Here is an 11,811-nt window from a genome sequence, read left to right on the forward strand (position 1 = left end):
GTGGCATATAACGATTCAGGTTTATCCAGGAGACGCAAGACTTGTTTAGCTCACAGTGCCAAGTTAAAACAGTGTATATCCCAGAAACCCATTTCTCCTTGGTCCTTTGGAACACACATCTTCCACCATGCCATCCAACACATCCTTTTTTGAGTATCCTCATCACCCCACCAGAATTGCGACATCGCGTCAATAATTCCTTTGCAATTTGTTTTAGGAATTTTAAAGACGGACATGTCATATGTTGGGATAGTTTGGACGTCAGATTTAAGCAAATTTTCCTTTCCTCGAGTAGATAATAACTTTTCTTTCCATCCGCTATTTTTCATAATAATTCAATCAATCAAGAACTGAAAACAATCGCTTTATCCATCCCCACATTGGCACGTAACCCGAAATATTTATCAGTTAGTACCTCGGTCATAATATTCAATATTGTACATATTTGTACTTTGTCTTCCACTTCTGTGTTTGGGCTAAAAAATATGCTGGATTTCTCCACACTCACCATTTGCTTGTAGGCATCACAATAAGATTGCAGAACAGCCTTCAAAGTCTCCACATTCATATTATTAGCTTGCATGAGGATTAACAAATCATCCGCAAAAAGCAGACTGGAAATTGATGGAGCATTTCTGCACACCTTTATACCGAAATTTTTACCCGTTTCCTCCGCGTTTGCTAGGAGAGCTATCAGACCCTCCATACATGACAAGAACAAATAGGGGGATAGAGGGTCCCCCTGCCTTAGTCTTCTTGTGGGCTTGAAACTGTTAGTTTGATCGGCCTTAAATCGAACCTTGTACTCCACTGAGGACACACATTGCATAATCAAGTTTACCCAGTTCTCCCTAAAACCTAATTTCAACAAGATTGCTTTTAAGAAAGACCACTCCACTCAGTCATAAGCTATATGCATGTCCAACTTGATGGCACACAAACCCTCCCTACCTGCTCGTTTCTTTTTTATTTTCTGACAACATTCATATGCCACTATGATATTGTCTATGAACATTCTTCCAAGAAGAAAGGCACTCTCAGTTGGAGTGATGATATCTGAAAAAATTAATTTCAGATGTGCAACAATCATTTTTGAGATGACCTTATACACCACATTGCATAAACTAATTGATCGAAACTGGGCAACCTTTTTCGGAAAGTTAACCTTTGGGATCATAACAATTGTGGTATCATTCCGTCCTGTTGGTATTGAACATGTATTCACCGTCCGTAAGACCTCGTCTGTCAGATCTTCCCCCAACGTAGGCCAAAATATCTTATAAAAAATACCGTGTAGACCATATAGACCCCAAGCTTTTAAATCACCAATATCAAATAAAGCCTTCCTAACTTCCTCAGACGTGTATGGAGCCGTGAGGGCATTATTCATCTCAGCACTCACTTTCCTACTAACAAGAGAGAGGACTTCTGGGTTTGGTTGATCAACTTCTGACGTAAAGAGGTTTGGAGAATACCTTCTAATGTGATCCTTCATGTCCGTACCCTGCACCCAGACCCCATTATCCCAATGTAATTTTTAATTTGATTTATTTTCTTTCTAGCTGTTGCAGCATTATGAAAGAAAGAAGTGTTACGGTTCCCATGTAGTAGCCAACATGCCCGCCCACGTTGTATCTAGTATATCTCCTCTTGTTCCTATAAGTTTTCTATAAAAACTAAAATCCCCTTGTGACATACTTGGGAGTCCACGTTCATAGGTCCCCTCTTTAGCTTCTCCAACTTCTTTTAAGCTTTTTAATTCTCTGTTTCGGTCCTCTCAAAGTCTCACGATCCGAGTTATGCAAATCCATCTATATCGCTCGAGTACAGCGAGCGATGGCCCAATACCCATGTTCTTTCCCTTTTTCAATGTTGTACGCACAATTTCTTCAACCGTTTCCTCTTTGATCCATCGAGCTCCAGACTTCTTCACTCGTTCCCTTTGAGTATTAAAAATATTATCGTCAAAATATTCTGTATCTAGGACGAGTGGACGATGATCGGAATGAACATGTTCCTCGTGAATGATCGCAGCCCCCGGGAATTAGTTCGCCAGTCTCTCCCTAGTATCCCTCCTCCTTCAAGTGAAAGGATCACCAATGTAACCCATATCGTCAAGGCCGCGCTCTGTTAAAAAATTGTGGAATTCTCTCATCATAGCATTCGGTCTCGCATTTTCACCCTCTTTTTTTGATGAGATTAGGATTTCATTAAAATCCCCTAGGACCACCCAGGGGTGATCGCCCTTATTGTGTAAATTTTGAAATTATCCCATGATAAATTACGTTCACTCCAAACTAGATAACCATAAAATCCCGTGAACCGCCCATGTAGATAATCATTGTTCATGAAAAGAATGTCAATAAAATGAGACGACACATAGTTTGAAACAACTTTATTTAATTTATGATAAAACAAGACTAGGCCACCGGCCCGACCCACACTCTCCATTACAATTATCAAATCAAAAGATAAAAGACGATGCAACTCATTAGCTTTACATTTATTCAAGTATAACTCAGAAAGAAAGAGCAAATTTGCCCTGATCCGCCCTTGTAGCTCCAAAAGCTCGCGAACTACCGTGGGGGCGAGCATACCACAACAGTTCCATCATATGATGTTCATTTGGCCCAGCGGACCCCCTCGCTGCTGGCCGCCGATGCGCCATCATCTCCAACCGACTCCCTCCTCTGTTGCATGTAAGCTTATTCCTCCTCTGTTTCCCTTGCTACATGTGTGACTACACCGTCTCTACTCTACTACAAATTTTCTTGGAGGAAACACTCATCTCTCCATACAACATGTGTTCATAGCTCTCTAGCTCTTTCTCAAAAGAAAAGTTTAAATCACTTCCTATAGGTGGGACACCAAATGGATTACCCCTCTTTTTTCCTATGATTTCTTTTCTAGCGTTCTCAGATTTCTCTTCCCCTCTCTTCTTTCTCACCTTCCTCTCCTTTCTCTTTGCCTGGACCAACCTGGAATCTTTTCCAACATTTAAAAATAAACATACAAGAGTCACTTGCCATGGTCGGGCCAGCTAACCTTGCAACCACTGCCCCAGTCAAAGCCTCCAACACACGCGACTTAAATAACAGTTGCTCGTGGACTTGTGCTTTAGCAGCCACAACAGGCAGAACGCTTGCTGCACCTATCTATCACTTGGCTCCCCTCGCCCTCTTGGACGGTAAGACACTTCAGGTGACCAGAAACATGAGCCAGGGCATGCTGAGTTGGGGAAGACTCCAGGCGTATCATCACATGGCCCTCTTGCCCTCTTGCCCTCTTGGCCATGCCTAGCGTCCACAAGGGAAGAGCCCTACCCCGCCAACCCTTGGCCCTCCTGGCCAGAGTCAGCGAGCGCCTTTGGAGGCGACAACTGGTCCTCCCCACCAGTTCCAGCGTCCGAAGGAGTCGGTGATGGGGCCACCTGTACCCGGCCCTCCTGGCCGAGTGGTTGGCCCTCCTTGCTTGGCACCCCGCTCGCCACAGCGGTCATCGTCATAGTAGCCGCAACGACCTTGTTCGTCACCATAAGGTTACTGATACGTTTTTAATGTATTTATAATTTTTTTTATTGTTTCATGTTGTTATATTATCATTCTTGAATGTTTATAATCAATTTATAATAATTTTATATTATTTTTTGGGATTAACCTATTGACATAGTGTCCAGTGCTAGTTGTTGTTTTTGCTATTTTTTCCTTCTCAGAAAATCAATACCAGATGAAGTCCAAATGCCATGAAACTTTTTAAAGATTTTTTCTAGACCAGAAAAAAACTTGAGGACCAAGTATGCTCACTAGAGGAGGCCTAGGCGGCCCACTAGTCACCAGGGTGCGCCCAGGGCCCTTAGCACGGCCTAGTGGGTAGTGGGGGCCTCGGGCACCTCCTCCACCACCTCCGAGATATATAAATACCCCAACATTCCAGAAACCCTAGGGGAGTCGACGAAAAATTGTTTCAGCCGTTGCAAGTTCCCGAAGCCGTGAAATCATATCTAGAGCTTGTTCCGGAGAGGAACACGATCACGAAGGAGTTCATCATCCTCATTGGTGCTCCTCCGATGATGCGTGAGTAGTTCATATCAGACCTACGGGTCCGTAGACAGTATCTAGATGGCTTTCTCTCTCGTTTTGCTTCTCAATACAATGTTCTCTTGGAGATCTATTTGATGTAACTCTTTCTTTTGCGGTGTGTTTGTTGGGGTCCGATGAACTGTGAGTTTATGATCAGATCTATGAAATTATATCCATACTTGATTATTATAGCCTCGTATTTCTTCTCCTATATTTGGGTTTTGTTTGGCCAACTTGATCTTTTTATCTTGCAATGGAAAGAGGTGCTTTGTGATGGGTTCGATCTTGCGGTGCTCAATCTCAGTGATAGAAGGAGGCATGACACGCATGTATCATTGTTATTAAGGATAAAACGATGGGGTATATTCCTACATGAATATATCTTGTCTACATCATGTCATCGTTCTTAAAGCATTACTCCGTTTCTCCATGAACTTAATACACTAGATGCATGCTGGATAGCGGTCGATGTGTGGAGTAATAGAAGTAGATGTAGGCAGAATTCGGTCTACTTACCTTGGACGTGATGCCTATAGACATGACCATTCTCTTGGATATCGTTATAATTATTCGTTATTCTATCAATTGCCCAATAGTAATTTGTCTACCCACCGTTTGCTATTTTCTCGAGAGAAGCCACTAGTGAAACCTACGCCCCCAGGTTTATTTTACATCATCTATTTGCAATCTCTATTTTGCTATTTGCTTTTCCATTTTATTTGCTCTTTTATTTCCAGATCTATATTATAAAAAAGCCGAAAATACCTTTCTGCATTTTATTTACCATCACTATATTTGCATCTATTTGCCGTTTTATTTTACCCACGAGGGATTGAGAACCCCTACGCGCGTTGGGTTGTAAGGATTTGTTGTTTGTGTGCAGGTACCGCTTACATTGTCTTGTGGATCTTCCTATTGGGTTAATACCTTGGTTTCATAACTGAGGGAAATACTTGCCTTCGCTGTGCTACATCACCCTTTAAGCTTGGAGGGAAACCAACGCAAATCAGCGGGGAGTCAATTACCGACGGCTTTGGTCACCTTAATCACACTTCCATCTGTGGCCTTGCAGGAGTTGTTGTTGCTGGAGCAGACGAACAGTGAAGCTCTTTTACTTGCTCCTATTCCTTTCCAGTATGTATCTACACTAAGATTCTTTGGAACACATGCTACTCTTTTTTCTTTTAGTATGCTACAATAGCGCTATGAGGTATGACCTACAATCCCACAACACTCATAGTACAATGGCAGTTTTTTGTACCGGACATCATACTTCATTTCTCAGGACTACCAACAGAGTGAACTCTACCACTGACTTTAGAGGCTCATGCAGTGGGATTTCTACCCGTAGACGCAAATATTTCTCTACTATCATGTGGTTTCTATGGAATAGAGAAATCACATCACCAAGTTGATCCCCAAAGGACCAACCCATACTCTCAAATTTGAGTTCAAATGGGAGATCACAAACCTGCACCCAAATTGCCATTGCTCCAAGGTCAACCTCCACCGGGTTTCCCTTGCCATCAATCCCGACGAAGATGATTCCACCACGCTTATAGTGCCATGACCGGGCCTTCAAGACGAACCGCCGATCCTCCTCGGCGGAAAAGTTGAGGACGAACCTCCCATCGTCGCTGGCCACCTCTTGGCCGATGACCGTTCCTTGCAGCCTCCATGCTGAAGATGCCCGCAGTTTGTCGACGATGATCCGTGGGCTTACTTGGAAGGGCGACAAGAGCCGCCCCACCACGAGGAAGCCGCTGATCGCCCTTCTCGCGGCCTCCATGTCGATTATCAGGGCTGAACCATCACCCCGGGGGCGCCTCGATGTTGACTTCCCCTTACTATCAGGGGTCTTGGCCGGAGCAGGAGCCATCTCACCTTGATCTTTTGTCGGCCGGCAACAATCCTGCTTGCTGGGTCGCGCCTCCCAACACTACCCCCCCTCTATGAACCCTCCATCCCGCTCCCACCCCCTATTGTCTTATTCGCCATGAACACAATCCCCAATTGCATGTACACAAAAAATGTGGTGGCACGGGATGTGTAGCAAATATTCCTAACCCTCCACTTGATATAGCTCCCTCTGCCCCCTCTAGAGGCATAAACGGAAGGCGAATGGCATTGAAATTTGAGAGTAATGGTCATGAATGATGAGTTTCTAAACAAAAATCGCACTAATTTCCCCTTCTCCTAATTTCACCGATCCTCTCACCCCGTGTACCCCTTTCCTGTCCTAATCAATGGATTTTTTTTCCAATCCAGATTGAATTGCCATCCCTCCCTTAGTAGAACACTTCTCCCCAACCCAAATTTTCCCCTAAAATCCGCTTCACACATCAAATTTATTCAAGAACTGTTGCCTGCCAATCCCTCCCCCTCCGGATTAGAAGGGATCTCACCTAAAATCCAACAGATCAGCTCCTTATTGTGCCTTTTGATCCACTCCCGGATTCTCTCCCGGTCCAGAGAGCGCCTGAGCAGTGGCCTCGATCTATCCTTGATGTTGTTAGGGAACGTCACACGGGAAACAAAAAATTTCTACGCTAACCAAGATTACTCCAAGGAGATCGACAACTACGAGAGGCGGAGTGCATCTATTTACCGTCGTAGATCGTTAAGCGGAAGCGTTAAGAAACGCAGTTGATGTAGTCGAATGTCTTCGCGATCCAATCATGATCCGAACGTCCCGATCAAGTGCGGACGGACGACACCTTCGTGCTCAACACAAAGATAGCTCGATGACCCCTTCACCTCCTTGATCCAACGAGCGATGGTGAAGAAGTAGCTTGAGTTCCCGGCAGCACGACGACGTGGTGGCGGTGATGGTGGAGCTGTCCCGGCAGGGCTTCGCCAAGCGGTGCTAGACAGAATGGGGGAGATGAACTACTAGAGAGAGAGGAGGGCAGCATCGCGGCTGTTTCTGGTGTAGCTGCCCTCCCTCTCCTCTAGTACATATAAGAGGGATGGAGGAGGAGGCCGACGCCCTAGGGTGGGGCGGCGACCACCAAGGGCTACCTTGGCCCTCAAGAAAGGTGGGGTGGCGGCCACCTCTGGGCTAGCCCACCTCCTTGGCCGAATGGGCCTTAGGTGGGAGGGGCGGCCAACCCACTAGCAGGGCTTGGCGCACCACCTCTCACAGACCATGGGGCCCTCCGAGACAAGCGATTTGGATCAGGAGGTAGTGCAGCGTCGTATCTACCGTGTCGATGTCGATGGGTCTTGGCGGCATGGTGCAACAGAGTCTCAATGACATATGCGTATTGATGGACGAGCACAGGGCGGTGATGTTATCTCGCGTCGTGGTGGCGTTCACGACAGACTTGGCAAGGTTGAAGTGTGAGTTCCTGTTCTAAAGATGAATAGGTGGAAGACGGCGGCGACCGCCTGTGGGAGTGCGCCGGACTCGTGTGTGCCTCAGACCCGACATTGTAGCTTGGTTGGGGCCTCCGTCTTTAGATGTTAGGCTTTGGTGCGAGTCTATTTAATATTCGGCTCGGATTTCGACACCCCTCCATCAAGTGGATATGAGTTGCGACAAATATTGCCGAGATGGTGGCTTCAAAACTACTAATGTGTTATTTTGTAAGGTCTTGTGTAAATAATTAATAAAGTGGTTTCATTCATCGACCAGATGGAGAGGCTGGGGTTATTCTCCTTTTTAAAAGAAGTTGAGATGCTTTTATTATACTCCCTTTTTCTTATTGAAGCTTTCGAAACCTGGATATATACACACCCTATATAAAAAATAGCAATTCAACAAAAAGTCCAAAAATTTCGAAAATATTTTTGAAATAAACTTGACCTTCCATTATACTTGTAAGAAAAATTCCAAAGAAAATTACACTTTGACTTCTTTTCAAAGAAAACATTTTTTCGTTCAAAATAGTGTGAATAGTAACCTATAATAGCAAATAAATGTTGTCTTTTTTTGTCAGATGTTAATGTCAATTTTTTTAATGAAAATTTATATACTGGTGTAAAACAAAGTCAAGTTTAATCTAAAAATACTTCAATACTATTTTTATTTTTTAATTAATTATTATAAAAAATTCTCATATAGAATGCATATACAACCAGGAACCAAAATGTATTGTTTTTTTTCTTCTATAAAAGTCACATGCCGCTTCATCTCTTCTCCTCCTCAGCCCGAGCGACGCACCTCCCGTTCCGTGAACGCTTCTCCGCCGCCCCTGTTCTCCATCTTCTCAGCCATAGCCCCCGCCCCTGCCTCCCATCCGGCGACCCGGTCGCTCGCCCCTCTTCTCCGTATTCTCAGCCTCAGACGCCACTACGCCCCATCCCGTCTTGCCACCCGCAGCGCCGCCTCGCTGCCACCCCATTATCGCATCGCAGGTACCTCCTCCCCTTTCTCCCTCTTCCCTCCCTGCTCCCTTCCTACGGGGTTCAAACTTGATGGATTTCTATTTCGGTATCAGTTTGGTTCAGCTACCTGTTGGGAATATGGTGTGATTCGTGAATTCTGGCCCGAAAGATGATTTTGACAGCTCAAGATTTTGTGTGATTTCACAGGGTGCGTTCCTCTCAAGTGACATATCTCCTGCTCTGAATTTCTCTGAAACCATAAGATGGATCACTGAGGGAGCTTGTACTAGAGTAAAATATCAAATAGACACCCCAACTCCCCAAGTACATACAATCAATTAGCGTGAGCGCACGGTCGGATTGCGCGGGTGCCTATGAGCTATGACGTGCCGCTTCTCGGGACGCAACAGGCCACGGGGCCGGGGAAGGCGCCGCAGGGCGGAGCTCTGGATGACGGCAATGCCAGCTTCGTTCGAACTTGCCTCAACGGCACCAACGCCTTGGCAGGTGCGCATGCAATTTTTTGTTGTCACAGACATGCTGTTAATTCTCTTGGATTGGCGGTCGCGCCTTGTTTTGATTCACACCGGACGTGCGCCACTATGACTTAGGTGTTGGGCTGCTGTCGATGCCGTACGCGCTCGCGGAGGGTGGATGGTTGAGCCTGGCGCTGCTCGCCGCCGTGGCGGCCACGTGCTGGTACACGGGCCTCCTCCTCGGGCGTTGCATGGCCGCTGACCAGGCAATCCGGACGTACCCGGACATCGGCGAGCGCGCCTTCGGCCGCCCGGGACGCCTGGTCGTGTCCGCCTTCATGTACGCCGAGCTCTACCTCGTCGCCATCGGCTTCCTCATCCTCGATGGGGACAACCTCGACAAGCTTTTCCCCGGCGCCAGCCTTCGCCTGGGGCCCGTGTCGCTTGCGGGGAAACAGCTGTTCGTCGTGCTGGTGGCGCTCATGGTTGCGCCCACGACGTGGCTGCGCAGTCTTGGGGTACTCGCCTATGTCTCCGCAGCAGGCGTGTTCGCGTCGGTCGCCATCGTCCTCAGCGTGCTCTGGGCCGCTGCCGTTGACGGCGTCGGGTTCTCTGGGCGAGCCACTACGGTGCCATTGCAGCTCACCGGCCTCCCCACCGCTCTCGGCCTCTACACCTTCTGCTACTGCACCCACGCGGTGTTCCCGACGCTCTACACATCCATGAAGCAAAAATCTCAGTTCCCAAAGGTAACAGTAGCTTAGTATTCGCGCGCCTCGTCGTCTGCTGCTAAAGATGGATGGTCATAATAATCCTAAGAATATGCCAAACGTAAGTACTAACTTCTCTTCCTATTTGATCAGATGCTAGCGATATGCTTCGTGCTGTGCACTCTCAACTACGGCTCAATGGCCGTGCTGGGGTACCTCATGTACGGCGACAGCGTGCAGTCCCAGTTGACACTCAACCTACCGGCGGCGAAGCTCAGCTCCAGGATCGCCATATACACGACGGTGGTTATGCCGTTGTCGAAGTATGCGCTCGTGGTCACGCCGATCGCGGCGGCCATCGAGGAGAGGTTTCCTGGCGTGGTAGGCGAGGGAGCCGCGGTCTCCGTGGCGGCGAGGACGCTGCTGGTGCTGAGCACGGTGGTCGTGGCGATCGCGTTGCCCTTCTTCGGGTACCTCATGGCGCTGGTGGGTTCCCTGCTCAGTGTGTGCGCGTGCATGCTGCTGCCGTGCCTCTGCTATGTCAGAATCTTCGGAGCTACATCTCTCACGGCTTTGGAGACTGCGGCAATCATGGGAATACTCATGTTGGGCTTGCTGGTGGCTATAACAGGGACATACTCTTCTCTTATGCAAATTATCCACGAGTTGCAAGTGGCAGTGTAAAATGTCTGATCCTTTTCCTTAGTTTTTCTTTTAGATGAGCTGGTTAAACGTATGCCATTCAAAAGTGTTAATAGTATCAGCGAGGCCTCCATATGCAATTTAGCGATATTCTTGTGGTGTTGATCTCAAAGGGATCAAGAACGAAAAATGATGTTCTAGATGATGATCTTGACCCGTAGTTTTCAGATGAATTATTCAATGACGGCAGAAAGGGAGTATTAACTCTTGATTTATTCATTTGCACAACTAGTAAGTGTAACTTTGCACTTCGCAATATTTTTGATTTGATCTTTACAGATATAAACCAATATCTATCATATAATTATATGAATGTGTTCCCTATCTTAATTAGTTTCCTGAATAATCCAATTTAGATTATTATTTTACTATTACTCAGTCCAAGGACTACTCAGCATTTTGAGTTATTCATGGAGTCGCATGTCTCTGGACCTTTTGGTACCAATAATGTATTTCTACTGGTCATACCCGTCGCGGCGTGTCGACGCGCTTTGCTGCTAGGTTATATTTGCCACTCTAAGTGCATCTAGTGTTCCTTACTGATTTTGATATATTGAAGATTTATAGATTAAGATATTAATATGTTTGTGGTTGTATACAAGCTCTATAAGTCGTCGAGGAATTTGATATATCCGAAGAATGTTCATCCCTAACTGAAGACTTTGATATTTTTCTGAAGACTTTGAAAGTGAGAAAATTGATGTGTCCTTAAAGATATTGATGCGAGGACTATGAAGCGTGAAGACTTTTATTTTCGTAGTTTCATTTCTTTTTTTGATTTACAAGATTTTTTTTTGAGTCACAAGAACATCCTTTTACTTAAGCTACAATAATCTCTAAGGTTAAGCTAATGCTTTTTACTAAACAGTGTTTGGTCATCTTTGAATCATATCTTATTTTAAATTCTTTTTGAAATTCAAAATACAAATAATAAGTGGATTCAATATTGTGGCAAACATGAAAACTAAAATCATGGTTGGGTTGTAAATATTCACCTAGAAATTATCAAATAGGAACCAACTTTTTGCACGGTATTTAAATGTCCTAAAATATTTGAAACACAGGCCAACAATAGTTTAAATGCCTTTTTTAAAATTATGGAAAATTCAAACCTTTTCAAATGCCTCCCCAAAATTTTGTGACAGTACCTAACATTGCCATATAAATAGGGGGACTGATCTGCGCCGACGCGCCGGCCCAAACTTTCGACCGGCCGCGCGCGAGTTGCAGGATCCATCAACCCCGCGTCGTCCGCACCGTTGGATCCGCATGCAACATTTTTCTCCCTATGCAGCAAAATTTTGATGCGATGCAGCAATTTTTTTAACGGTTGCAACAAAAGACAAAATTTGTAGCAAAAAAAATATCTACTTGATCGTAGCAAAAAAACAAAGCTGATGGTGCGTGGTAGCAAAAGTCAAACGCCGGTTGTAGCAAATATTTACGTGACGTGTATGCAAATTTTTTAGTGAACGGTTGCAGCAAAACATGATGCCGGTTGTAGCAAAAATTAAT

At 45.6% G+C, this 11,811-nt stretch overlaps 1 protein-coding gene across 1 annotated transcript; it reads left to right on the top strand.

The window, feature by feature from the left end:
* Nucleotides 1-8,215: 8,215 nt before the first annotated feature.
* Nucleotides 8,216-10,554, top strand: LOC123430373 (amino acid transporter AVT1I-like). The gene is made up of 4 exons (XM_045114238.1): nucleotides 8,216-8,438; nucleotides 8,616-8,915; nucleotides 9,020-9,633; nucleotides 9,748-10,554. The coding sequence occupies exons 2-4, from the start codon at nucleotides 8,783-8,785 to the stop codon at nucleotides 10,276-10,278; spliced, it is 1,278 nt and encodes a 425-aa protein (XP_044970173.1). The 5' UTR covers nucleotides 8,216-8,438; nucleotides 8,616-8,782; the 3' UTR covers nucleotides 10,279-10,554.
* Nucleotides 10,555-11,811: the final 1,257 nt, after the last annotated feature.

Source organism: Hordeum vulgare, chromosome 2H (genome assembly GCF_904849725.1).
Source record: "Hordeum vulgare subsp. vulgare chromosome 2H, MorexV3_pseudomolecules_assembly, whole genome shotgun sequence".
Taxonomy (NCBI): Eukaryota; Viridiplantae; Streptophyta; class Magnoliopsida; order Poales; family Poaceae; genus Hordeum; species Hordeum vulgare.

Coding starts and splice junctions, on each gene's coding strand:
- LOC123430373 (XM_045114238.1), top strand. CDS start 8,783: ATGAGCTATGACGTGCCGCTTCTCGGGACGCAACAGGCCACGGGGCCG. Junction 8,916..9,019: donor CGGCACCAACGCCTTGGCAG/GTGCGCATGCAA, acceptor ACTATGACTTAG/GTGTTGGGCTGCTGTCGATG. Junction 9,634..9,747: donor AAAAATCTCAGTTCCCAAAG/GTAACAGTAGCT, acceptor CTATTTGATCAG/ATGCTAGCGATATGCTTCGT.